The sequence below is a fragment of the Astyanax mexicanus genome, unplaced genomic scaffold (genome assembly GCF_023375975.1).
Source record: "Astyanax mexicanus isolate ESR-SI-001 unplaced genomic scaffold, AstMex3_surface scaffold_43, whole genome shotgun sequence".
In the NCBI taxonomy this organism is placed as follows: domain Eukaryota; kingdom Metazoa; phylum Chordata; class Actinopteri; order Characiformes; family Acestrorhamphidae; genus Astyanax; species Astyanax mexicanus.
The window spans coordinates 123,459-151,104 of NW_026040053.1; the positions used below are offsets into that span (position 1 = coordinate 123,459).

General features: G+C 38.7%; 3 protein-coding genes across 6 annotated transcripts in view; 1 reads left to right on the forward strand and 2 right to left on the reverse strand.

Moving 5' to 3' along the window:
* Positions 1 to 6,056, reverse strand: dapk2a (death-associated protein kinase 2a). Its single transcript, XM_007241604.4, has 10 exons — positions 5,966 to 6,056; positions 5,016 to 5,078; positions 4,640 to 4,861; positions 3,537 to 3,675; positions 3,133 to 3,262; positions 2,987 to 3,035; positions 2,389 to 2,415; positions 2,141 to 2,293; positions 911 to 956; positions 1 to 720 (listed from the first exon to the last, which is right to left on the reverse strand). Coding segments are annotated over exons 1-10 (1,473 nt in total). The 5' UTR covers positions 5,968 to 6,056; the 3' UTR covers positions 1 to 78.
* LOC103042350 (calcium and integrin-binding family member 2) overlaps positions 6,017 to 27,646 on the reverse strand; it is a 24,985-nt gene continuing 3,355 nt past the window's right edge. Inside the window, exons 4-9 of one of the 2 annotated variants that reach the window (XM_022667375.2) lie at positions 27,111 to 27,258; positions 25,416 to 25,611; positions 23,205 to 23,308; positions 22,272 to 22,343; positions 8,321 to 8,418; positions 6,017 to 6,493 (exon numbers count right to left, since the gene is read on the reverse strand). In XM_022667375.2, coding sequence (XP_022523096.1) covers positions 23,287 to 23,308; positions 25,416 to 25,611; positions 27,111 to 27,258 — 366 coding nt within the window. In that variant the 3' untranslated portion in view covers positions 6,017 to 6,493; positions 8,321 to 8,418; positions 22,272 to 22,343; positions 23,205 to 23,286. Of the gene's footprint in view, positions 6,494 to 8,320; positions 8,419 to 22,134; positions 22,344 to 23,204; positions 23,309 to 25,415; positions 25,612 to 27,110; positions 27,259 to 27,646 lie in introns of those variants that run through there. The other variant, XM_049473703.1, reaches the window with a different exon arrangement.
* sh2d7 (SH2 domain containing 7) lies at positions 8,386 to 26,763 on the forward strand. 3 transcript variants are annotated; one of them, XM_049473692.1, is made up of 7 exons: positions 8,386 to 11,577; positions 11,700 to 12,710; positions 13,183 to 13,272; positions 14,491 to 14,659; positions 16,140 to 16,334; positions 17,325 to 18,122; positions 20,717 to 20,988. In XM_049473692.1, exons 2-7 carry the CDS (start codon positions 12,505 to 12,507, stop codon positions 20,759 to 20,761), a joined length of 1,503 nt encoding a protein of 500 aa, XP_049329649.1. In that variant the 5' UTR covers positions 8,386 to 11,577; positions 11,700 to 12,504; the 3' UTR covers positions 20,762 to 20,988. The 3 variants fall into 3 exon arrangements, with proteins under 3 accessions (XP_049329649.1, XP_022523095.1, XP_049329651.1); XM_022667374.2 differs by lacking the exon at positions 8,386 to 11,577 and adding an exon at positions 26,537 to 26,763 and having other exon boundaries at positions 11,589 to 12,710; positions 20,717 to 20,767; XM_049473694.1 differs by lacking the exon at positions 8,386 to 11,577 and having other exon boundaries at positions 11,589 to 12,390; positions 12,430 to 12,710.

A 27,646-nucleotide genomic window follows, 5' to 3' on the forward strand; every position in this document is an offset into this window, starting at 1 on the left:
TTTTTTTTACTGGCCTGCATTATTTTAATGGTCAGAAATGTTATTTTGTTGGTTCTCAGGACAGTTCTGATTGGTTGATCATCTCTGCTGGTCCAGGTTAAGTCCCGTCAGCAGCTCTCCGCCGCAGGTCCGGTTCAGGAGCTCCTTCAGAGCTTCGTTCACGTCCGCATTGAAGACGCTGCTGAAGTTGCAGTTGGGGAAACCACCGTTTCCCCCGGCGACCTGGAAGGACCCCACCACTTCCTGTACCCACTGAAGCTCCGCCCCCAGCTCCTTCTGCAGCGCCTCAAAGTGGGCGTGCCTCTCGCGGTAGCGCTCGCTGACCCGGCCCAGTCCGGCCTCCACCCCCTGCAGGTCCTCCTGCACGCCGCGCCGCTGCGCCTCCACCTTCCGGAACTCGTAGCGGAGCTGCGACAGCTCGTGCCGGATGCTCTCGCTCTCCTCTTTGTACCACAGCTCCTTCTCGTTGTAGACGGACACCAGGGCGTCGATGTCCTCCTGCAGGCCGTCGTGGGCCGTCGCCAGCCGGCTGAAGGTGCCCTCCATACCCGCGATGTCCTCCACCACCTGGGCGAAGCGCTCGAAGTTCACGTAGGTGTTGTTGGGAGGCATGCTGGAGTGAGATTTGATGGTGTACTCTTTGAGGCGTTTGGTCTTCAGCTGGCGACGCTCGTGTTTCCTCTTCGGGACTTTACTGGGCTCCTCCTTGTGCTCGTTGGACTGCGGGACGAGAACAGCAGGACGTTACATGGTTTTGCTGAGTTTCTATATAATTAAACCCTAATGCACTTTATATAGTGTCTGTACACACAAACATATACATGTGGTTCATTCATTCATCTGAATATTATTTGAAGGTACTTGATGTAAAAATGTGCTGTAAAAACGAACAAATGTAAACAAATCTTACTTTAATCCACGGATGATTCAGAGCGTCCTGAATCGTGAGCCTCTTCCTGTAAAACACAAACAAACACCTTTATTAATGACCTTATTCAGGCTGTCCCGTACTACCATCCCATCCTTCCCCTTTCCACTGTTTCTCTTTCCCAATTATCTGTCCCATCATGCCCTTTTCCCTTTTTTTTCCTCTCCGTTCATTCCCAAGTCCCATCATTCCCCTGTTCCATCGATCCCTTGTCCCATCGTTTCTTTGTCCTGTTCCCTTGTCCCATTCTTCCCGTCCCACTGTTCCTCTTTCCCGTTCACCTGTCCCATCGTTTACTTGTCTCAACATTTCTCTTCGGTTCACCTGGCCATCATTCCCCTGTTCCGTTCTCCAGTCCTACTATTCTCCTGTCCTGTTCTCTTGTCCCATGACTCCACTGTCCCATAATTCCCCAGTTCTGTTACCCTGTTGTATTCCCTTGCCCTGTTCCAATGTCCCGTTATTCCCCTGTCCTGTTCCCTGTTCCGTACACTCTGGATGTCCTGACAGCAGTTTTTACTGTTTCCTGTCTCATAATTTCCCTGTCCCTTTTCCTGTTCCATCATTTCTCTGTCCCGTTTTCTGTCCCATCATTGCTCTGTCCCATTTCCTGTCCCATCGTTTCCTTGTCCTTTTCCCTTGTCCCACTGTTCCTCTTCCATTCACCTGTCCTATTATTTTCCTTTCCGTTCATTCCAAAGTCCCATCATTTCCCTGTCCCATTCCCCAGTCCTACTATTCTCCTGTCCTGTTCTCTTGTCCCATGACTCCCCTGTCCCATAATTCCCCAGTTCTGTTAACCTGTCCTATTATTCCCCTGTCCTGTTTCCTGTCCCATCATTCCCCTGTCCCATTTTCGGTGCCATTATTTCCCTGTCCTGTTTTCTGTACCATCATTTCCCTATCCCATTTTCTGTTTCATTATTCCCCAGCCCCATTATTCCCCTGTCCTGTTTCCTGTGCCATAATTTCCCCATCTCATTTCTTGTCTTATCCATCCACCGTCCCGTTTCCTGTCCCATCATCACCTTGTCCTGTTCCCTTGTTCCATCCTTCCCCTGTCCCATTCCCTTGTCTCATTATTCCCCTGTCCTATTTCCTTTCCCATCATTCCTCTGTCCTGTTCCCCTCTCTCGTTCTCTGTCAGACTCAGCTAAAATCCTCATGGTCTGCTGTCCTGTACCCTCTGGACGTCCTGACAGCAGATCTTACTTGGTGTCTTTCTGCAGCAGTTGTCTGATAAAGCTCTTGGCGAGTTCACTGGTGTGTCCAAAAAACTCGTCATCAAACTCGTAGTTCATCGCTGAGATATTTCCTAAAGTGTCCTGCTTTGTCTCTCCTAAGAACGGAGACGCTCCACTCAGCCTACACACACACACACACACACACACAAAGTTAGCATGTACGCTATGCTATAGAGAAAAAAATATTTTATTGATTTAATATTTCTTTATACTTACAGGATATACGTGATCACTCCTACACTCCTGAAACACATAGACATCATCATCATTACACAAGCTAAATCCGAGAATTTACAGGGATTTCTGAGCAAAAAACGAAGCCACGCTTCCTCTGAATGGGTTACCCACGATGCTAATAGCTAGCCTTAGCAGTGTTTAATGCTAACAGCAGCTGTGCTAAGAAGGTTTAGCATGAGTTAGCTGTAGCGCTAACAGCCGATCTTCGGAAGTTTAGAGGCCCTATTTTAGAGATCTATAGACGAGCTATCCGCACACTTTAGCTTGATTTAGGGCGTGTCAGTGAGTCTTTGCTATCGTAATGACAGGAAAAGTACACTTTGCATGTACACAAACATGTGTTTGTGCTGCTGTGTGCTCATGTGTGTGTAATAAGTGGGGGTGTAAGCTCGGCTCGGTGCCTGTGTTGCCGAGATAGCGATGAACGTCTGACTGTTGTCGTCTGTCTATGTTGTATTCAGTCAGTGGAGCTCCTGTGTTTTCTGTTGCTAAGATAGCAATACTCCAGAAATCAAACAGTGCTCGTTTAAAGTAATGTACAAAGAAAAAAAACATATGAAAGTAAAAAAAGTCTCACCACATATCTGCCTCCAGACCCAGCGGCTCGTAATTCACAATCTCAGGAGCTGGAAAACAAAACATCAGTAGAATTAATTTTAATTTCTAAAATCTAAACTGTGGTCATTTAGTTTGAGTTTGTAATTTATGTGTCAGAAATCTTACCAACAAACTCCGGAGTTCCAAAGATGTTCTTAAACTCCGCCCCTTCAGCGATTTTGTGAGCCAAGCCAAAATCAATGAGTTTAATCCGAGGCAGAGGAACATTTTTATCCAGCAGCATGATGTTCTCCGGCTACAGATAAACACACACACACGTCACAATGTACCATAACTAACACACACCCATGTATATACACACACATTTTATGTTAAACAGACTTTTAATTTTTATTTTTTTTCTCTAATTTTAATAACAAAGAGGGGCAGGGAGTGTATGCCTTTCCTGATATGCTTTTTAGCGTTTTCCATAAACAATATATATACACATATATTAAGTGTCTGTATGATGCTCTCTCTAACAGAACCACTACAGAACCCGGTCTCCTGACTACAGTCAGTAATCGGACCTTCAGGTCGAAGTGAGCGATGTTCCTGGTGTGCAGATAATGAACCCCCTCCAGAATCTGCTTAATGAACTGAGTCGCCTCCTCTTCACTCAGAGACTCCTTCTGCGCCAGGAAGTCAAACAGCTCTCCACCAGACACTCTGAAACATTCAATCAACCAATCAATTAATCAATCAATCAAGCAACCACTATCCAATCAACCAACAAAAAAACAATCAGTTAACCAATAAATATACCAATTAACCAATCATTCAACCAACCTAACAACCAAAAAAAAATCAACCAACCAACCACTACCTAATCAACCTAACAATCAACCAAGCAATCAAATTACTTATTAACTTACCAATTAATCAACAAACCAACCAACCAATTAATCAACTAATAATCCAACCAATCATTCAACAAACCAACCAAACAACCAGAAATCAATTAACCGACCAATCAACCAACCAACCACCAACCAATCAACTGAACTATCAACCAACAAATCTACCAATCAAACGACTAATCAACTGACCAATTAATCAACCAACCAATCAACTAATCAACCAACTACTATTCAATCAACCAGCTAAAAAATCAGTCAACCCATATACCAAAAAACAACCAACTATTCAACCAACCAATCAATCCCTAAAATCAATCAACCGACCAATCAACCAACCACCAACCAATTAAGCGAAAAATCAACCAACCAAACGACCAATCAACTGACAAATCAATCAACCAACCAATTACTTATAAATCAACCAACCAAATAAAAGACCAATCAATTGATCAACCAACCAACCAACCAACCAATGAACAAACCATTTAACCAACTAACTGAACAAACAAATAAATCAACCAACCAACCAACCACCAATAAAGCAACCATTCAAACAAACAACCAACTACATTATCCATCAATCAATTAATGTACAAAACCAATCAACAAACTGACCAATCAACAATTCAACCAATCAACCTATCAATCAAACAATCGACCAACCAATCAACAGATTTGTGTGTACACCAACCAATCAACCAACCAACTAATCATCCAACAATTCTATTAAGTCAAACCAATCAATCAATAAATAAATAAATCATTGCACTCACAGTTCTAGGATCAGCACTACGTCGGTTTTGTTCTCGTAGACGTCGTGCAGGGTAACGATGTTGGGGTGTTGGATCTGCTGCAGGATGCTGACCTCGCGCTGGATCTCGTCTCTCAGGACGCCGCGGCGGCTCGCGCTGCTCTGACGCTTCTTTATAAACTTAGCGGCGAATTCCAGTCCGGAGCTCCTCTCCCGACACTGCTTCACTATAGCGAACTGACCGCTGATCACCAGCAGCACCAGGAGAATTACAACAAACCATCAGATACACCATCACCCACCTATTGAACCCTGTCTGATATTAATTTAATTCAGATCTCCAACACTGCAACACACAACTATCATTAAAATAAAATCATAAAATCTAAAACTCTAACCTTCCGAGCTCTTCTCCAACTTCATAATAATCTTCAACCTTCTCCTGCTTAAACACCGCCATCCTGAGAGAGAGAGAGAGAGAGAGACAGACAGAGAGAGAGAGAGACAGACAGAGAGATTTCATTGGTGAATTAGAAAAGTGGTGCAAAAAGTTCAACTATCTTTAGTTATCTAACTTATCTAAGACTAACTGATTATAGATTATTGATTTCAGACAGAATGCCCAAACAAATACATAGTCCTCACAAATGCTCTCCATTAAAAGAGAAATTAACAGGCTTTCTAATGGTATACTGTTTATTATCAAAAACAACAAAGAAATAATATAATAATCTACCAAACCATTTCCTCACTTTCTATGCTGTATTTATATTTGTTTATATTTGTTTAGTGATTTTAGCAGTTGATCTGTATTCAAATGATGTTAAACAGGGTTATTTATAAAGCACAGCTCAGTGCTTCACATTTCAAACAGCACTCAGAGATAAATATAGACTAATAACATAAAAATAACTTCATGACCCCACTGACACCAGCATTCCCAGTGTTCCCACTAACAGTGTTACACTATTGCACTACACCGAATACAAACAGAACCAGTTTCCACCAGTAAATAAACTGAACTTTATCCAAAAAAAAAAACATGAAAACATATCTTTATTATACAGTAGAGTATAAATGACGTCAGCGCGGCGGGGAGAGCCGAATCGGACTCGGGTAGTTTCGTGTTTCAGTAAATCAGACCGTAAAAACACGAAATCCCGCATTAATAAGCCAACATAGCGTTTAATCTGCGCTATTAATAATTATTAACAAATAAATAATAATAATAAATACATATGAGTACAAACAAACCCGCACAGCACCAAAATACACTGTTATTAAATGTATAACACATTATTAATACATTAATAATACATTATTAATATGAACGAGATTATTTACTTACATCCGAACCGCAGTTCTGCTGGGTTATCCTGGTTTCTGCTGAGTTTTATTGGGTTTTCCTGAGTTCTGATGGGTTTCCCTGAGTTGTGTTGGGTTTCCCGGAGTTCTTTGGTTCTGCTTAGTTCTACTGAGTTCTGTTGTTTGTTTTTTTGGCTTCGTTTCTCTTGAGTTTTCCTGAGTTCTGCTGGGTTATTCTGGTTTCTGCTGAGTTATGTTGGGTTTTCTTGAGTTCTGTTGGTTTCTGATTCGATTCTGCTGGGTTTTCCTGGGTCCTGCAGAGTTCTATTGACTTCTGTTGGGGTTTTTTTGCTTCGTTTCTCTTCAGTTTTCCTGAGTTCTCCTGTGTTCTCATGAGTTCTGTTTGGTTCTCCTGAGTTCTCTCTGTCCTCTGTTAGAAACCGGGCCGGTTCTGAGCTCGAGCCCCCGGTCTAAATCCGGACGCCACCTGTTGAGCTCCGGCTGAAACTCCTCCCGCGCCGCAGCAACTTAGCTTTAACTCAACTATAGATACTATACAGCTCACACCATTCTGTAAAAAGTGTTTTTAAATTAGTATATAAATAAGATATACAGCTCTGTAAAAAGAAAATCAGAGAACACTTAAAAATGATGAGTTTCTTTGATTTTATCAAAATGAAAATATAATCAAGAGGAAGATGGATGATCACAAACCATCAAACCACCAAACTGAACTTGAATTTTTGCACCAGGAGTAAAGCAGCATAAAGTTATCCAAAAGCAGTGTGTAAGACTGGTGGAGGAGAACATGATGCCAAGATGCATGAAAACTGTGATTAAATAGGCTAAAATGTTTTCATTTCTGCTAAAAATTCACTCACAATTATAAATATTTACTTAATTTCTTTATTTTTCACAGTTTGAACAAAGGAAAAAATAAAATAAATAAAATTATGCCTCAAACTTATGAAGGATGAAAAATTACGTAAGTATAAACACATAAATCACATAATATAATAAATTAAAATGACTGATTGAACAAATACAGAAAGAGACAAAATAATGAAATGATCTGAAGTAATAAACTTAATTTCTGCCATATATATATATATATATATATATATATATATATATATATATATATATATATATATATATATATATATATATATATATGGCAGAAATTAAGTTCTGTTGGGGTTTTTTGCTTCGTTTCTCTTCAGTTTTCCTGAGTTTCCTGAACAGCTAAACGTTAACAGATCACATGCTAATCCACTGACCTTAGCAATAGGTATTGAATCCTATAAGTGAACCAACGCAAAACATCAGTCTTACTTTTAACACTATTTAGTGTTAAATCTGATTATGTCTCTAAAGATTTTGTATTCACATTTTTTATTTTCCTAATAATCACGTCTATTAGAGGAGTTTTTTGATATTCCCCCAGAATGGACAAAGGTAAGGAATGTTAAACTTCTTTATTTTTTACTCTTCAGTTAAATCTTAAAATGTGAATACAAAATCTTTAGAGACATAATCAGATTTAACACTAAATAGTTTTCCACAAAATAAAAGTGAGACAGAGACAGTGTTAAAAGTAAGACTGATGTTTTGTGTTGGTCCACTTATAGGATTCAGTACCTGTTGCTAAGGTCAGTGGATTAGCATGTGATCTGTTAACGTTTAGCTGATATGATATCTACATCAATATTGTAGAGATCAATATAAAAGAACAAAGTCTGAAAGGGAAATGCAGTTTATTTTAAAAATACAGCTCTAAAAAAAATAAGAGATCACCTAAAACGATGATTTTCTTTGATTTTACCAAAATGAAAACCTCTGGAATATAATCAAGAGGAAGATGGATGATCACAAACCATCAAACCACCAAACTGAACTGCTTGAATTTTTACACCAGGAGTAAAGCAGCATAAAGTTATCCAAAAGCAGTGTGTAAGACTGGTGGAGGAGAACATGATGCCAATGATGCCAACAATAACCACCAGGGTTATTCCACCAAATATTGATTATTTCTGAACTCTTAAAACTTTATGAATATGAACTTGTTTTCTTTGTATTATTTGAGGTCTGAAAGTTCTGCATCTTTTTTGTTATTTCAGTCATTTCTCATTTTCTGTAAATAAATGCTCTAAATGAGAATATTTTTATTTGGAATTTAGGAGAAATGTTGTCTGTAGTTTATAGAATAAAACAACAATGTTCATTTTACTCAAATATAAACATATAAATAGCAAAATCAGAGAAACTGATTCAGAAACTGAAGTGATCTCTTCATTTTTTTTACAGAGCTGTTTTTGTCAATATTTCTGTTGATTTTAGTCCAGAAAAAAAGCACATTCACCTCGTCAGCACTGGGGTCTTGGGTTCAAGTCCCTACCTGTGTGGAGTTTCCATGTTTTCTTCATGTCTAATTGGGTTTCCTGTAGAACCTCTAGTTTTCTTCACACTCCAAAAACATGGAGATCAGGTATATTTCTAGAACAAATTACACAATTAGCTGCACTGTAAAACATTTTAAGTTGGTTAAACTCAGCAACATAAGTTCCCCTGCTGCCTTAAAAAGCTGAGTTAACTCAACTTGATGAAAACATTTGTATGAACTCAAGATGTTAAGTTAAACAAGTTGTTCAAATACTCATTACTTACTGTTTCAGCTTGATGCACTGAGTTAAAACAACTCAAGTGTTTAATTTGTCCTTTTTTAAAAAATGTTCTGTTTAGTCAAATAAACTAACAATTCAGCTTTATTTTAACACACACTTTCAAGTCAGTAAAACTTCAGTAATATTCACACAACTTATTATTTTAAGTTAACCATAGGTATTAGCAACATTTTTAACATTATTATTTAACTGCCAATACTGACAGTATATTGCTGGGGCAGAATAAGAGTAAACTCAGTAAAGAGTGAACTCTGTAGCTCAAAGTCAGCATACTGTGATCACTACAAACACAACAAAGTTAATGTGCTCTTACAGCCCACAACACTGAGGCCTGGCAATCAACACATATATTATATTACTGCACGCCCAGGATCAGGTAGCTTTGTACAACAGACAACACAAAGATGGTAAGTAAGGGAGAGACCACACCCAATATGCAAATATTGGCCTGTCAATCAACGTATATATTATAATTAGTGCACGCCCAGAATAAGGTAGCTTAGGGCAACAGACAACACAAAGATGGTAAGTAAGGGAGCGGCTACACCCAATATGCAGATATATGGTACCAGGAACCAATAGGAAAGCTGCATGAACCAACACTGAAGAAAGAGCTAAAAGTTGGTTGAAATCACATTTTTTCATTGGCTCAACAAACCTTTTTAAGTTTTCCGATTGAAAACAATGGAGTTGTACTGGCCGGTGAGTTCACTCAACTTAATAACATTAGTTCTTCTGACTAAAACACAGAATTACTTTTTGGAGTGTTGGTGACTCACGCAGCTGAAAGTAATTCCCTTTAGTTTTTTGCTCCTTGTTATTATTAACTGCTATGCGTCGGTTAAAAAGTGTTTAGCCCAATGTGCCCACGGTTTTAAAGTTGTAAAAAGTACTCCAGTCTTTTCTAACTTGCTGCCTATCACTCTACCGCTCTGCATTTTCAAATCTTCACACTTTCATTTTTTTTAACCAATAACTTAAAAACGTAAGTTGAATAAACTTGGGTAAATTTGAATAACTCACAGGAAGTTAAGACAATATGTTATTTTAAGTTATTTTTATGTAAAGCGAAGGAACTTGAGTTCAATATACTAAACTTGTCATGGCAATTGGAATTGAAAAGAACAAATAAGTTCACATAATTAATGTGGCTGTAATGTTTTACAGTGTGTATATAAGGTAAGCTTAGACACTGTGTGCTAATCAGCTAGCCATGCACATTTTTATGTAAGAGAGAATTATACAAAAATATAAATATAGAAAATAACAACATTTACTGGCTATTCGGTTTGGTTTAGATTCTATAGCAAGAATGTGTTTATTATACAGTAGCAATGCTGTGAAAACTACAGAAATGTGCATTCCAAAAACATAACATTATTCTTCTATAATCTTTTAATGATAAAACCACTTGTGTGCTTTAGGTTCGTTGTCTTGCTGCATGACCCATGTTCACTTGTGATTCAGCTCATCAATGCGTCAAATGTCCTAATATTTTGCTTTAGAATTCTCTGCATTCATTCAGTATTAAATGTCCCATCAATGATGGCGAGCGGTCCTGACCAAGATACAGCAAAATAAGCCTATGATACTACCACCACCATGTTTCACGGGATAAGGATTTTTTTTTTAATAATGTTTTCCACATTTTCTCCCCAATTTACAAGCCAATTACCCAATCCACTTATAAGGACTCTCCCTCTCATTAGTGATGCTCCAACACACCAGGAGGGTGAAGAAGACCAGCACACGCCTCCCCCGATACATGTGAAGTCAGACCCCGCCTCTTTTTTATAACTGCTGCTGATGCTGTAGCATTGCCGAGTAGCATCACAGTGCTAACGCTCGGAGGAAAGAGACGCAGCGACTCGGTTCTGATACATCAGCTCACAGATGCAGCCTTGTTCTAATCCACATCACCCTAGGAGTGATAAGGGTGAAAGAAAGAGCGCCCTCTACTGTACCCACCCAGAGAGAGCAAGGATAACTGTGCTTTCTCAGGGCTCTGGCAGCTGATGGCAAACTGCATGAACAGGATTGGAATCTGTGATCTTCTGATCATAGTGGCAGCGCTTTAGACTGCTAAACCACTGTGAGCCCCATGATAAGGTTTTTATTCTGGAATTACGCCTTTTCCTATTATTTAAAATAAATAAAATTTATTTGATTTAAAATAAAATATTAACTATACCTTAAAATATATAAATACAATTAAAAATGCTGAAAGAAGAACATACACATGATTATATAAATACAAAAACTATACAAAGTGTGTAAGTAAGCAGCCGTAGATATGAGGTAGTGCAGTAATACAGACTAAATTAAGAATAAATTATAGCAGGTTTCAACAAATACAACAAATACTAAACATAACCCTTACTTATTGGACCTTCTGTCTTAATAAATGAATGATCCAGTCTAATAATTTTATTTCTAATTCTAATTTTAGGACTGGTTTTAGTTTTAGATCAAATGAAAGAAATGCAGAAATATAAACAATTTTAAAGAGTTCACAAACTTTTCAGCATTAATTTGTAGTGATCAGCTGGATCATGGTGCCTCAGGCTGGTTTGGGATTAAACGCTAATCTAAACGCATCATGTTTCCTGTTCCAGCGTCATTTAAAACTGTTTATTTACGCAGAACTCGGGTCGGATCTGCTGAGCTGATAGTGCAGTAAAATCACCCAGAGCACCAATCCAGCAGCCAGATAGCAACCCTTTCACAATAGCACCATTCACACTCACGCTCATCACACTGCAGGGTAACGGAAAATAGGCAAATGAGCCGAGCTTCCTGTAGACCTGCAGAACCTCCCAGACCAGAGAGACACGTCCAGCTGAGGACCTGCTCTGAGGACCTGCTCTGAGGGCTCAGGTGAGTACCGGAGGTTCTGCTGCTCTCTGAAAAGATCAGATTTACACATTTGTGTTCTGAGGGTTCTTTTTGAAGGTTCAGCTGTGTTCTAAAGGTTCTGTTGTGTTCTGGAGGCCCGGTTTGGATCTGAAGGCTTGGTTGTGTTCTGAAGACCCAGTGGCATTCTGAAGGCTGGTTATGTTCTGAAGGTTCTGAAAGCTTGGTTGTGTTCTAAAGGTTCTGTTGGGTTCTGAAGATCAGGTTGTGTTTTAAAGGACCAGTTTTGTTTTGATGACCTGGTTAGGTTCTAAAGTTGTATTCCGAAGGATTGGTTGTGTTCTAAAGGTTCTGTTGTGTTCTGAAGGCCCGGTTTGGATTTGAAGGCTTGGTTGTGTTCTTAAGGTCCAGTGGAATTCTGAAGGATTGGTTGTGTTCTAAAGGTTCTGTTGTGTTCTGAAGGCTCGGTTGTGTTCTGAAGGTGCATTTGGGTTCTGAATGTTCTGAAGGCTCAGTTGTTTCCTAAAGGTTCTGTTGTGTTCTGAAATCCAAGTTGTGTTCTGAAGGGCCAGTTTTTTTTTATGGCCAGGCTAGGTTCTGAAGTTGTATTCTGAAGGCCTGGTTGTGTTCCTAAGGTTCTGTTGGGTCCTGAAGGCCTGGTTTGGTTCTGAAGACTTGGTTCTGTACTAAAGACCCAGTAGAATTCTGAAGGCTCAGTTGTTTTCTGAAGGTTCTAAAGGATTGGTTGTGTTGTAAAGGTTCTGTTGTGTTCTGAAGGCCCAGTTTGGATCTGAAGGCTTGGTTGTGTACTGAAGACCCAGTGGATTTCTGAAGGCCTTGTTGTGTTCTAAAGGTTCTGTTGTGTCCTGAAGGCCCGGGTTTGGTTCTGAAGGTTCTGTTATGTTCTGAAGGCCCGGGTTTGGTTCTGAAGGTTCTGTTATGTTCTGAAGGCCCGGGTTTGGTTCCGAAGGCCCGGTTTGGTTCTGAAGGTTCTGTTATGTTCTGAAGGCCCGGGTTTGGTTCTAAGGGGGCGCTGGGACGGGGGATGGTGAGGATGGAGGAGATCCGGGCAGCTCTGGATCTGATGAGGATGGGGACGGCCGGGTCGGGGGACAGAACTGAAGGACCGGGTCGGGCTGAGGGAGCCGGACTGAAGCAGCCGGTTCTGAAATGGTTCACTGAGACTCAGGCTGATCTTCTCCTGTCTGATGGAAATTTCCCTGCATGGTTCCGCGGCTTCATCTCCAGACAGTAAGAAAACTCTATATATTTTTAATCCATTTCTAATTAAAAATAACTAATAAAATTACGTCTTATTTAGGACGATTGTACTCCAGTAGTATTTAAATTGAACATATACATTTTCAAGTTTAGAATTACATTTAATTGAGACTTTTAAATAGAAATGAACCAAAATACATTTGACACAATACTGAATACTGATTGTGTTTTTAGTTTTTCTCACATTGCTTTTAACACTTGTTTTTACCATTTAAAAACGTAAAAAAAAATACACATAGACATATGTATTACAAAACTACATCATAGAAAAGTTTTTAAATTCCTAGCAGACAATCAAATAAACAAGTACAAATAAAATATTCAATTAATACTATTGTTGGCACTGATGATAAATGTTACATCAGCAAAAGAGTTCAATATATCAAATATAATTTTTTTATTTTAAGTGTGTAATATGTGAGACTGTGTTTGTGTTCCTCAGAGAAGCTGAAGATAATCTCAGAGATAAAGCACTGGGCAGTTTCCTGATCCGACTGAGTGAGAAAGCCAGCGGATTCATCCTCTCATACAGGTCAGTGCAGCAGCCGGAGTCTGAGAGAGAGAGAGAGAGAGAGAGAGTACAGTAGGTCATGCTGCTTCTACATTAATCTTGCTATATAAACAATATACAGCTCTGGAAAAAATATTAAACCACAAAATGATTTTACAAAATTAAAAACCTCTGGAATATAATCAAGAGGAAGATGGATGATCACAAACCATCAAACCACCAAACTGAACTGCTTGAATTTTTACACCAGGAGTAAAGCAGCATAAAGTTATCCAAAAGCAGTGTGTAAGACTGGTGGAGGAGAACATGATGCCAAGATGCATAAAAAATGAATATGAACTTGTTTTCTTTGCATTATTTGAGGTCTGAAAGCTCTGCATCTTCTGCATCTTTTTTCTGTTATTTCAGTCATTTCTCATTTTCTTATTTCTCATTCAGAGCCTACTTGCTTAAACTGAACTCCTCTATCCTTTTTTTGCCCCAAAGTTTATCCATTCTTAGATCAGTTTTTTAAGAGCATCAGTCTGAGAGTACTGCACTGTCTCTTGGAGCAGAAAAAACAGAGAAAGAGAGAGAGAGAGAGAGAGAGAGAGAGAGAGAGAAGAAGATAAAGAGAGAGAAGAGAGAGAAAGTAGATGAAGAGTAGGTTAAAACAGGTTGCAAGTAAAGAAGGATTTTATTTAGTTTTTTTTCTGTTGAAAATACAGGCAGACAGGTACAATATAGGCAAATCCTTTTTTTCATGTCCAAAAACAATCAGAGGAGTTGATAGTTTGCAAAAAGCAAGACTTAAAAAGGGTTGGGAGCTGCTTATTAGGTACTCACCAGTTTTCTGAAGGAGCTGCAGCTGTGTCTCAGTGATGGTCCTCAGGTGAGGGGTGAAGTGTACAGCACAAGCTGTGGGGTTTTACTAAAGGCTGCTAGATTTGTTGCTACTCGTTGGTTTTGAAATAACTCACTAGAGGGCTCTGGAAAGTTGCTAAATCTAGTCGCTGCATTGTTTTCCGTTGCAGTGCATTATGGGCTACAAACTGTCGTTAAACTGGCTAATAATATATAATAATACCAAAGTTAATTTTGCTAGACTGCATTTAATGTGGCCTGTGGGCTTTAGGGCTTCTGAAAGACCCCCAGCAACAGTATTTTTACCCTGAAGGACGCCCCATTGTCCCCCAGTGTCCTCCCAGTGTCCTCTGTCCTCTGATTGGTTCTGTGGGACTGAATGTGGTTCTTTTACAGGGGGGAGGACCGCTGTCGGCACTTCGTTATTAATCAGACGGAGGACGGCCTGCTGGTGGTTACTGGAGACTCCATCACCCACACCAGCCTACCAGAGCTCATCCAGTTCTTTAAGACCACGCCCATCCAGCCCTTCGGAGAGTACCTCATCTCCGACACTGACGAAGAGGTGGGCGGAGCCTCTCACACATACATACTTGGTAGTTTACACCGAATAAACCTGACCTGTTCCTATACAAAGTCAGAGTTCATCTGACTCTTAAAGGGAATGATGAGCAAGAGACACTCTGATTGGTTTATTTCACATTACTCCTAAAATTAACCACACCCACATTAAATAAAGAAATTTATGACCAGGGGCGGATTTTACCACCACACAAACCACGCAATTGCATGAGGCCCCAGGGATCAGGGGGGCCCTTGCTGGCCAAAAGGTTGGCAAAAAAAACTAAGAAAAAAAACCCACATTATAGTTAAACTAGGCGAGGTAGACTAACGTAGCTTCGGCACAACCATGAAACGCTCTTATCCCAGCGGTGCCCAAAAAAGAAAGAGAATTAAGGAAAGGAGGTCAAGCACAGAAAGCTTCACACAAAGCTCACCAATTTTTTCGCAGCAGCAAGAAATGAAACGTCTGACGAGGATGAGGTACCTGAGACAGCCAGGTTGTCAGTCAATATTACATTTTACTACACAAAAGAATCCATTTGATTGTGGCCCCAAGCAAAAAAAACATTGCTTGGGGACCCAGAACTTCCAAATCCGCCCCTGTTTATGACATGCATGTTTTGCATGCTTCAAGTAGCGCAATGTGTACTTTTCCCGTTGTTACGATAGCAAAGACACACTGACACGCCCTAAATCAAGCTGCTTGGTGCACGATTTGTCTAAAGAATAACATTAAAGGAGAACTCTGGTGTAAAATGACTTTTGTTGTAGTTAAACATGATAAAAAGTTTGGTACCACCTTAAAATAAGACTACCTTTATAAAGGGTTTATAAATGGTTTACAATTAGTTTATTAATGGTTACTAATTAGGTTGTAAATGCTTTAAAAAGTCATTAATAATCAGTTATAACACATACGTAGAAAGAGCAACAATGACCTGTTGTTTGCCAAATAGTGAACTATATTACACAGCTATCTACATTTTTGCCCTTTCTACGTACGTGTTATAACTGATTATTAATGATTTTTTAAATTAGTAACCATTAATAAACCCTTCATAAAGGTAGTTTTATTTTAAAGTGGTACCAATAGTTCTTATCTTTGATGAATAGCACACGTCCGTTCTCCCACAGCGTTCAGAGATCCAGAAATTTTAACAGTTTCTCCAACAAACACCCTTCAGACTGGGAGATACGGGGCATAATTTACCCTGATAAATCACTTTTTACACCGTTATCCAGCTCAAAGTAGCTCCACACCTCCTTACTAGAATCCAGAGAAACCTGATATTTAAAACGAGGCATTAATTACTTAAAAAGTGCAAATTATAAACCTCTGGAATATCAAGAGGAAGATGGATGATCAAAAGCCATCAAACAAGGCATTAAATATGATGTATGATGTATAATTAAACTGAAATATGCAGATGTGTAAACGTTATCTGATTGGTCGTGTCTGTGTCCGTGTCTCCGCCCCCCAGCCCCCGTGTGACGAGCTGTATGACGTGGTGCACTGTAAGCCGGCGGTGAGGTCAGGGGTCAGCGTCCAGGCCCTGCGCATTCTGTGGGATGGGCGCAGTGATGTCACAGCGAAGGCCCCGCCCACTATACCCTCAAAAACCAACAACCGCAAACTCGTTTCCTCCACTTCCATCGACAGGAACAGCAGCGTCCAGGTAATCCATCGCCCAACCGCAGACAATCAGATTCCATCTCTGCCCTCTGCACTTCCTCTAATGCAAAACACCTGATATTCTAATTTAAAGCTTTAGATCAGATAATCTACTGATACACCTGCCAGCGTGAGATCAGCTCTACACAAACATTACAAACCCAAAACTATTTCCTTTAGGAGAATAAAAATGATAAATACTTTCAAATATTCCAAACACACAATATAAGCTATTATTATTAGTAGTAGTAATAGTAGTAGAATTATTAGTATTAAAGTATTAGTTCTGTATTTATTGTTCATTTTAAATAGAGTAAAGTTTTTTTCATTATTTAAAAATGTTCTGCATTGTAGATTAATACTAAACTATAAAAAAACATATAAAATTATCTAATGAACAAAAAAGTGTTAAACAAACCAGAATATGTTTTATATTTTACATTTTTCTTGTTTAGATGATGAGTTTTGAACATCTCTGCTGGATTTTCTCAGTCAGTTTTATGAGGTAGAGTCTCCTGGAATTCAGGCTTTCAGTTAACAGCTGTGCTGAACTCATCAAGAGTTAATTACTTGAATTTCTTGTCTCTTAATAAAGTGTTTGAGAGCATCAGTTAAAGTAAAGTAGTGAAGAGGTAGAGTTACAGGTATACAGTGAATAGTGAATATTTGAGTTATGTTCTAATCCAGATTATGAGAAGAAACAACTACTCAACTAAATAAAGAAAAATGACTTTTCAAATCCAAAACTTTGAAAGTATCCTCAAGTGCATAATGATGGAACTGGCACTCATCAGCACTGTCTCAGTATTTTAGTTTGTTTAACACTGTTTTAAGTTACTACATGATTCCTTATTTGTTCCTTCATAGTCTGATAGATCACTTCACTACTATTAGTTTACTATGTAGGAAAATATAAAAAATGTTAAATAAGAACAGGTGTTAAAATGTAAAATTAAATTTAGTGTTTTGTATTTATTTGCCGGCCGTCCTGAAGAGAAACCCGCCTCTCCGGAGTTCTCTGAGTGGAGGACATCTCTCCTCCCAGCCTGAGGAGAGGTGGAGAAGCAGGACAGGGGCTGATGAAGGTCCTGAGGGACAGGTAACGCGAGACTTGAGCAGCGAGGGGTTCGGTTCTCTGGACTCTCACCTGCAGAGTTACCCAGGTCACGATGCCCACCTCCCCACACCTGACCGACCCCCAAATCCCGCCAACAGCAGCCGGAGCAGGTCACTGCCTCACCTGGACGAGGATCTCCATCACAGCAACCCCTCAGATACCCAGTCAGGTCCCGCAACAACACCACGGCAACCCCTTGTCCCTCCCAAATCCGCCTCCTTCTCCTCCTCCTCCTCCTCCTCCTCCTCCTCACTTCTGATCAGAGAGAGGTACCAGCCTGGACCCAACGAGGCACCTGAGACCCAGCTGAGCGACCTGCAGCAGAACCCGCTGTACCAGACCTCCGCCGGGCTGTGTCCCGGGAGGAACATGCCCTGGGATCCAAACAGCCACGCCGAGACACCAGGTAAACCCAGCCCTGATCCCCTTACACCTGTCCACACCTACCAGCACCTCCCACAACATCTCAACACCAACACCTACGAGGATCTACCCACAATGCAGCAGTACAGCCTCGTCACGCATCACGGCAACACCTACGAGGACATACCTGCGGTCCAGCCAGGTAACCACAACACCTACGAGGACATCCCCGCCCAACAGGGCAACACCTACGCCACGCTGGACGAGCTGCAGACCGCCAACAGCACCAACAACACCAACACCGCCAAGAAGGCAAGAAACCATTAAAACCATCAAATCAACAAACTAACAAACCAAATAACACAGAACGTAGAGCCGGGCGATATTTCAGGGTATTTTATTGCGTAATAACAATATTCAATAACGATATTCATTGCAATATGACACAACATTGACTTTTTTTTAAATAAATATACTACTGCAACCAGTGGCGTGCTGTGAATATAGTGGGTACCCCCTTTGCAACCACCCCCCCATAAAACCCCACCTCCCCCACCCTGCCGCCGGCTTTACGACATATAGATAAATATTACAATAAATACATATTCTCTGTCTTGACTGAGTTGAACTTGAACTATGAACTTAATACACATCAACAGCCCACAAATACAACAGCTACAAACTACAAAAGTATACAATAGACCACAACAATAAATGCTTAATTTGCCTACAAGTACAACCGTTCAACAAAGATCACACGCCAGAGCAGCCAAAACATTAAGTACACAGACGGCCTATTATTGTGAATTAGTTTCACATTGAAGGACAACCTTTAAAAAGGCTTTTTAATTTAATATGACACAATATCTGTCTGATTTGCCGCCGCAATTCCGTGATAATTCGCTAACTATTGAACTAATCCAGCATGAGCTCCGTTTATGACTAAGCAACGCGTAACTCCTTCAGCACAGAGCTGAGAAGGGGTAAGACAGACATAGCCCCGCCCCCGGAGTGAAAATCATGAATCTGATTGGTTAGACTGTCCTTCGACTTTGCTTTTAAGAGTCCTGTAGCAACTAAAAACACAGACTAATGCTTTAAATTAGTTGCTGTTTTTTATTTAAGCTAATTTATAAAAAAACATGCTTACACTTACAATAACTATAATATATATTTCCTGATTAATATTATGTAATTATATTATGTGAGCATGCATTTATTGTCACCAACTTCACTGAAGGGTTAGAAGGGCCTTACTGCCCTTACTGCAACAGTAGAGTTAATTTTAAAGTTTTATCTGTTACGCCCTCGCTATGTTTTCCTGTGTTTTCCCCGTTTCCTAGTGTGTTTCTCTTGTACTTTTCCATTACGTGTGTGTAATTTGTAGCTCCGCCCCTTCCCCAGGTGTTTCTAATTATAGTGTGTTTTATGTTACTATAAATAGCCCTCCTCTGCCACCTTGTCCTCCGTCGGTCTTTGCACCTTCCTCTGTCGTTTGTCTCGCCACGTTTACTATTGTTTACTACGTCACGTTATTGCTTCACGTTATTTATTTGTTTTGTACATATTTACGTATTTATTCCTTTGTATATATTCCTTACCTTGGTTTGTACTTATCTGTTTAGTTTAGCTCTGTGTTGGTTTTCCCTGTTTGTTTATGTACATATTTATATTCGTTATTCCCCTGTTTGTTTATTTGTTTATTTATTATTCATTAAAGTCTCGTTCTTACCCGCATATAAATCCGCCTCCCGTCTCATCCCCAGCGTTACATAAAGACCGACCATATGGATTTTGCGGGTAACCCTTGGGCTGGAAGCAATAACGTGACGTAAACAATAGTAAACGTGGCGAGACAAACGACAGAGGAAGGTGCAAAGACCGACGGAGGACAAGGTGGCAGAGGAGGGCTATTTATAGTAACATAAAACACACTATAATTAGAAACACCTGGGGAAGGGGCGGAGCTACAAATTACACACACGTAATGGAAAAGTACAAGAGAAACACACTAGGAAACGGGGAAAACACAGGAAAACATAGCGAGGGCGTAACATTATCTAGTATAAATAATCAATTTTATTACATAAACAGTAACAAACCATGACCCACAAAAAATGCTAAGTTTGTATACTTTGTGAGTATTTATGTAAATAGATTTTTTGTGCAGTTAACGTAAAAACGTATCTGTTGACGGTGACAGTTATTCATTTCATGCTATTTAAAAATGCTTTCTACTATAACTGAAATACTAATTCACCATACTTAAAATACTTTTCCGGTTTATTGTAATTCTACAAGAAGCTGACACAACTCAGAAAGTCTATTGCAAACCGTTGCATTGTTTTTTTGTTGTTGATCCAAGGCTTTATTTTTTAGAGTGTAGTTATGACCTGAATAATAGAACACAATGTTAAAATACAGGTTAAATTGTTGTTGTGTCATTTATGTTACATCATGATTTAAAAATAAAAAATATTTAAATATTTACAGTCATGTTCCCTCAGTATAATAAATATATAAATGAGCTGCTCCCTGAATTTATCTGATCCTATTTTTAATTTGATATCAATATTCAGAAATGGGTCTGGGCTCTAATAGGTTAGGTCTTAGTAAATAATACAAATAAACAACAACAATGATTGAGAATCTGTGTCAAAGCTTTAGACTGGAACTGTATATAAAATGTATAAACAGTAAACAGCAAAATAAATACGAAATGAGCTGTTCATGAATATCGCTATTATCAAAATATTGATTTTATTATTGTGACAGATATTTTTGTGTTATTATTGCGTTTAATACGATATGCAACACCCCTTACAGAAACGCGCTGCTTATTTATCAAATCATTTAACAGTTGTATATATTACTGATAAATACTTTTATTTTTTATTCTTTTACAGACTCATAAATGGTGGAAATTCAAACCAGAGAACAAGAAGAAGTGAAGAGAGGTAAACTGGTGTCGTTCTACTCGAGAGTATCAGAAGTTGTAATTATTTATTTTATTAATTAGCGTATTAATTTGTGAATTTTTCATATTTTTATTTTATCACACTGAATGCATGTATTTTGGAAAGATAACAATAAAATAAAAAATATAAAATACATTTACGCTATTGTTTAATTATGTATACCTATGGATTGAGTAAATGTACAGTGAATTACCAATTAATTACTTGTTTTTATTATCTTTCTTTTATTTTTACAAGATGAAAAATATTTTAATCTGCTCCTGGTCTTGACTTAAACCTGGTCTTTTGTAAAATTACACAGGGACCCTTTTCTAATGTGTAAATATGATTGTGTAATATGTAATGTGTAAATATTACTGTAATTGTAATTAAACCGTGTATTTTAATGAGTACCCTACTTACACATATAACACTAATTGTCAAAAAAACTAATTCAAAGCACCATAATCTATTGCAGTTTTATTTATTTTATTTGCCTTTATGTCTTACATCCTATTTATTTTTTTTTACTTTTTTGTATGTAAAAATGTGCGTGCGCCTTTTTTACAATATTTACAGTGGTCTGGAAAGGAGGTGTGTTCAGGTACATTTCTGGAGTTTTGCTTGTTTATCTTGGTAACAGAAAACACAGGAGCTCCACTGACTGAATACAACCTAGACAGACGCCAACAGTCAGACGTTCATCGCTATCTCGGTAACACAGGCGCCGTGCCGAGCCGAGCGTACACCCCCACTTATTACACACACATGAACACACAGCAGCACAAACCCAACTTTTACATCAACAATAAACAGAATAGTAAATAAAATAACATTGCTGTTCCCGTAAATGAGCTGCTGGAGCTCCTTCACAGCGTCAACCAGCAGCTCAGTTTCCTCTGCTGAGAAGAGTTTGTTGAACACGTCCAGGTAGCTGCACCGTTACAATAGCAATCCACCAAAGACAGAGCTCACCTGGTTCTACACTTACGCCAAAATTTAATCACACCCATGATTAATTAAGAGAATTAGTACATGACTCTTGCACAGCGTCTCGAGGCGTGCAATGCATACTTTTCCCGTCGTTATGATAGCAAAGACACACTGACACACCCTAAATCAAGCTGCACGGTGCACGGTTGATGGTTGACGACTCGCCTCTAGATCACTAAAATTTATTTAAAACGAATATTGAAGTGTATTAATATATCACAATATCATGAGCATGGATATCCTGTATGTTTTAATATTGTAATATACAAATCACAGAATAAATACTGCAATGTAAGATTTTTTTACAATATTGAGTTCATTCTGCTTTTGTTGGAGTAACTGTGTCTACTGTCCAGAGAAAACTTCATACTAGATTTATGTATAAAACATTACTGTGAGGTTTATTTTGGGAGTAATACTGAGGGATTAATACTTTACTTTAAGTAAAGTTAATGATTTTTAGTGGGAGAGTAACTAGTGTTTATAGTATTATAGAGCAGTTTTTCCATACGAGGGTCTGGAGGATCTTCTGTAGACTCGACGTCCAGCGTCCATAAAAACATTACTCCACACGTCTTTTCACCTACAACATCAAAAAAAAAAAAAGAAAAAATATTATATCCTTTTATTCTGTTTTTTTTTTTTCATAATTCAATTTTATATTGTTTGCTTGTTTTTATAATTTAAACTTATTTTTAAGTCTCTTTCATGTTGTAAATGCTCGGCTGATCGATCGATTGAATTTTTAAATGTATGAAAAAGAAAAACATTCTTCCCCCAATACAGTTTACGGTATGATCCTTGAATATTTTGTCAAATCATATTAAATTGGATCACTTTTTATTGAAATGTGATTTTAGTAAACTAGTCTGGAGACTCTATAAATGGAATTATTAATTATCTGTTTGTTTAAGGATAACTAAACCCCCTGATTTTTTGACAGGGAATTCAAGCTTTTTAATCTTTTTAAAATCTTTTTAATCATCCAGGGCTGCTAAAAAATACTTTTTTACATTTATTATTTTATCCACATGGTATCCAGAGTACCAGTTAAAAGTTTGGACACATCTTAAATTAAGTGTTTTTATTTATTTAAAAATAAATTTGTAAAAACCCTCAAGTGCAGTCACCGTAAAAACCATCAAAAACATTACAATGATGAAACTGGCACTCATCAGTTCATCAGAGTTTCCAGCCTTAGAAACTACAAGTTAACAAACAGCTCCCCAGATAAGAGCATCTGAATTCTTCACAGAGTATTTTGGTTTGTTTAACACTGTTTTTAAGTTACTACATGATTCATTATGTGTTCCTTCATAGTCTGATAGATCACTTTACTATTCATTTACTATGTAGGAAAAAAACAGAAAAACACTGAATGAGAAAGTGTGTCCAAACTTGTGACTTGTACGTGATATCAGTGTGTGATGTGTGTAAATCTTACCAATCGGCATTATCTTCTGCATCTTCAGCAGAAAAGGACGAATACAATCCATCCATCGCATTTCTCACCGGTTCATATATATTCATATGCGAATGTGGAATGTGCTGTAGAGCAAAACAACATTATAAACAGTTTATAAACATAAACATTAACCCGACTCAGCAGCACTGGACCAGCCTGAGCCGGATTCAGCCGGTCCAGCAGGTAATGTGAGTATTATACCTGTCCAATCCCATAATGCAGTATATCCCTCAGCTCAGAGCACTCAGACATCTCCACTCACTTCAGCCATAAACAGACACTCTAAACCAGCTCTGAGCAGCAGGAGGGTCATTTACCACACACACACACACACACACACTGCTGCAGATTTTACAGTAAACCATTACAGAGATATACAGTATCTAACAAAAGAGAGAACATCCCTCACATTTTTGTAAATAATTAATTATATAAATTGTAAAGTAGTCAGTGTACAGCTACAGTATAACAGTGTAACCTGGTCTAAAGTGCTGCCACTACATTCAGTAGATCACTGATTCGAATCCTTACAGTCAAGCAGCTTGCCTTCAGCTGCCGGAGCCCTGAGAGAGGACAGTTGGCTCTCTCTTGCTCTCTCTGGGTGGGTACAGTACAGTAGATGGCGCTATCTCTTTCCCCACATCACTCCTAGGGTGATGTGGATCAGCACAAGGCTGCGCCTGTGAGCTGAAGTAACAGAACAGAGTCGTTGCGCTTTCCTCCGAGCGTTAGCACTGTGATGCGACTCGGCAATGCTAAAGCATCAGCAGCAGTTCAAAAAGAGGCGGAGTCTGACTTCACATGTATCGGAGGAGGTGTGTGCTGGTATTTACCCTCCTGGTGTTGGGGCATCACTAGTAATAGGGGGACATACAGCTGAGTAGAAGCTGAGGACAATTAGCCTAGCTAAATTGTGAGAAAAATACAGTTCTGGAAAAAAATTAAAGAGACCACTAAAAATGATGATGATGATGTTTCTTTGATTTTACCAAATTAAAAACCTCTGGAATATAATCAAGAGGAAGATGGATGATCACAAACCATCAAACCACCAAACTGAACTGCTTGAATTTTTTGCACCAGGAGTAAAGCAGCATAAAGTTATCCAAAAGCAGTGTGTAAGACTGGTGGAGGAGAACATGATGCCAAGATGCATGAAAAAAACTGTATCTGCATCTTTTTTGTTATTTCAGCCATTTCTCATTTTCTCTGAATGAGAATATATTTATTTGTAATTTGGGAGAAATGTTGTCTGTAGTTTATAGAATATAAGCAAAAAGCTCATTTTACTCAAACATAAATCTATAAATATTAGAGTAACTGACTCAGAAACTGGAGTGGTCTCTTTATTTTTTTTAGAGCTGTTTATAAAAATAAATAAATAAATAAATAAATAAATAAATAAATAAATAAGTCAACACACAGGCATGAATGTTTAAACCACTCCAACAAATGCAAGTGAGTACACCCCTAAGTGAGTAAATGGTCTATAATAGTGACAACCATTATTTTCCAGCACTGCCTTTTTCAACTCTCGTGGGTATGGAGTTCAATAGAGCTTCACAGGTTGCTACTGGAATCCTGTTCCACTCCTACATAAATGCATCATGGAGCTGGTGGATGTAAGATATCTTGTGCTCCTTTGCTTTCTACTTGAGGATGCCCCACTGGTGCTCAATTGGCTTTAGGTCTGGAGAGATTTTGATGGACTTGCCCAGTCCGTCACCTTTATTCTCAGCTTTCTCTGCAAGGTTGTTCTAATCTTGGAGGCGTGTTTGTGTTTAGGGTCCTTATTGTGTTGGAAAACTGCTAAGCAGCCCAGTTCCTGGAGGTAGGGATCATGCTCTGCTTTAGAAAGTCACAGTACATGTTGGAATTCAGCTACACAGTGCAGAAATCGCTCATACAGTCCCAGACCATGATGCTACCACCACCATGCTTGACTGTAAGCAAGAGACAGTTTTCTTGGTATTTTTCACCTCAACACCATGTGAACTAAACAAGTTTATCTTGGTCTCGTTAGATCAATGGTCATTCCGGATGGGAATAAAATCACAGAGGATAAAATCCCCAATAAAAGAGAAAATTACTCCAGAAGCCCCTGAGAATCTAATCCTGTCCGAATAGGACTTTTAGTCATGTTTAGATGTTACATCATGTATCACGTCTGGGATGAGTGTGTTTGGTTACCTAATGAAATCTGGAGCTCTGGAGATCATGTTCTGAAAGTCGATGAGAGAAAGCTTCCCGTCTCCGTCCAGATCCGCCTCCTCCATCACTCTCCGAGCGACGAGCCGCCGCTCCTCCACCCTCAGCTCCTCCCCCGTCAGCCGGTGCACCGTCTCCTCCACGTCCTCCAAGCACAGGAACCCGTCCCTGTTAAAATCTGATCATAATAATAATAATAATATAGGAACTGATATACTGATAATAATATACAAAATACATACAATTCTAATCAATATTATATCACACTCACTGACAAAATAACGCAGTAATATATATATATATATATATATAGCTGTGGTGACCATTAGAGGCCATTAGTTTGGTGATATATAACAGTTCTCCTTTCTCTAAAATCCTCTTGTTCTTGTTTTATTGTGAAATACAGTGGGTCTCTGAGTTGTTTATGATGCTGCACATGATAAAACTCTTCCTCATTCTCTGCAGCAGCTAATAAAAAGAAAATATTCAGAAAAACGAGTCGATCAGGAAAAGCACCGTGTCTACATCAACCCGTCAATTAGTATTCATGGCCCCGCCCACCTCGGCTCGGGACCGCCCACAGGCAGAGCTGAAGCCGGGCGGTGACGCCGTCTCGTCAGATAGGAGATAACTAACAGTGCTAGTAACAGCATGCAGTTCATTCCTGTGTTATTTGTGTGAATAACACATCAGTGTTTATATACTTTACCCAGTAATTCAGAGCTAAGAAACAAATGGTTAGAATTAGTCTATGGAGGTAAAACACCACCAGCCAAGTACTATTGAGATAGGTAGGTGTTTAGATGTTTAGAACAGTTCTGTTTACACTAGTTAAAAGTAAAAATCCACTTTGGGTTTTTTTTCTGGACCTGAACTCTACCCACCTCTGTGTGTAACTATAGGTTTAAATAGGATCTCCGGTGGATTTGGTGTTTTACAGAGACTCTAAGACTAGGTCAGTGGCTGAACTGCAGTTAGCAGGACATTATTACACATGTTGTAAAGTAACATATAACATTGTAAAGACTGTTATTAGTGTAAAAATGTCTTTATTTTAAAACGTTTCTAACTGTTGTTCTTCTGTCTGCCTCCTGGTGTTACAGTGCTGTTAGCCAATCAGAGGCGATATGTTTGCATGTATGAATATTCATGAGCAAGAGCTGAAGTCCTATTGGTTGTCCCTCACCACTTCTCCACCGGACCAAAGCAGTGTTTTACCGGATCACTGGAGCACCTTTTTTAACAAGAACCAGCTCACACGGCATTCATTTATACTAGAGACACAACTAGACATTTTAAAATTAACGAAAAAACGATTGACCTAACTCATCATTACAATCATCAAAAACGATTGACCTAACTCATCATTACAATCATTACAATATTGTGACATAAAGTGAAAAACAAACATTTACAGTATTTACTGTTCATTTATATTTCTAAACAAAATCAAAACTTTAATGGGTTAAAATCTTCTGCCACCACTAGGTGACAGTATGATAATGGCCTCATATGTGGACACCAGGCCCTTATAGAGCAAAATTTTATGTTGTGGTCTAGACAACCCAAAATGTGATGTCCACACATGTGGATGCCAGGTTCTAGAAGTATACATATGATATGATACAATAATGTGATTATAATTAGAGGCTGTAGTGCAGTAACAGGTTGTTGTACCGTAAATCCTGAAGGCGTAAATAATCTTCAGGTCCAGGGGTGCCGTTTCACTCAGTACTGAGAACAGATCCACAAAATCGTAGAAGGTGAGATTCCCCTCGCCGTCCTCCGAGAACGTCTCCAATATCCGATACCGGAACGGGTTTTCCTACAGAGAGAAACACCAGAAACACAATATATTACAATAAAACTAAAAATCATTGACATGCTGACAAGTTATGGGACAGCAGTTCGTGAAGTGATCGTCAATTGTAAATAAATGTAATTTTTTTTTGTTGAGTTTTTCTCTTAGTTCATTTCCTTTTTTAATTCTTTCCTTATTTTATTGTATTTTATATTATTTCATTTGTAGTTTTTTACTATTGCTTTTTTAACTTTTGATTTTCCTTCATTTTTTACAATTATTATTATTATTATTATTATTATTATTATTGTTTAATTTTCTTAGTTCATTTATTGAATTTGAATTTTTTTGTTTTATGTCAATTTGTACTGTTTCTTTTACTTTTATCTTATCTTCTTTTGATCTTAATTTC

Excerpts from the sequence above, each read along its gene's own strand:
- dapk2a (XM_007241604.4), bottom strand. Across the intron at positions 4,862-5,015 it reads GTTGGAGAAGAGCTCGGAAG|CGGTCAGTTCGCTATAGTGA; the intron begins GTTAGAGTTTTA and ends GCTGGTGATCAG. Across the intron at positions 3,263-3,536 it reads TCGCTCACTTCGACCTGAAG|CCGGAGAACATCATGCTGCT; the intron begins GTCCGATTACTG and ends GTTTATCTGTAG.
- sh2d7 (XM_049473692.1), top strand. The coding sequence starts at position 12,505 with ATGGTGAGGATGGAGGAGATCCGGGCAGCTCTGGATCTGATGAGGATG. Across the intron at positions 16,335-17,324 it reads ACAGGAACAGCAGCGTCCAG|AGAAACCCGCCTCTCCGGAG; the intron begins GTAATCCATCGC and ends GCCGTCCTGAAG. Across the intron at positions 18,123-20,716 it reads ACACCAACACCGCCAAGAAG|ACTCATAAATGGTGGAAATT; the intron begins GCAAGAAACCAT and ends ATTCTTTTACAG.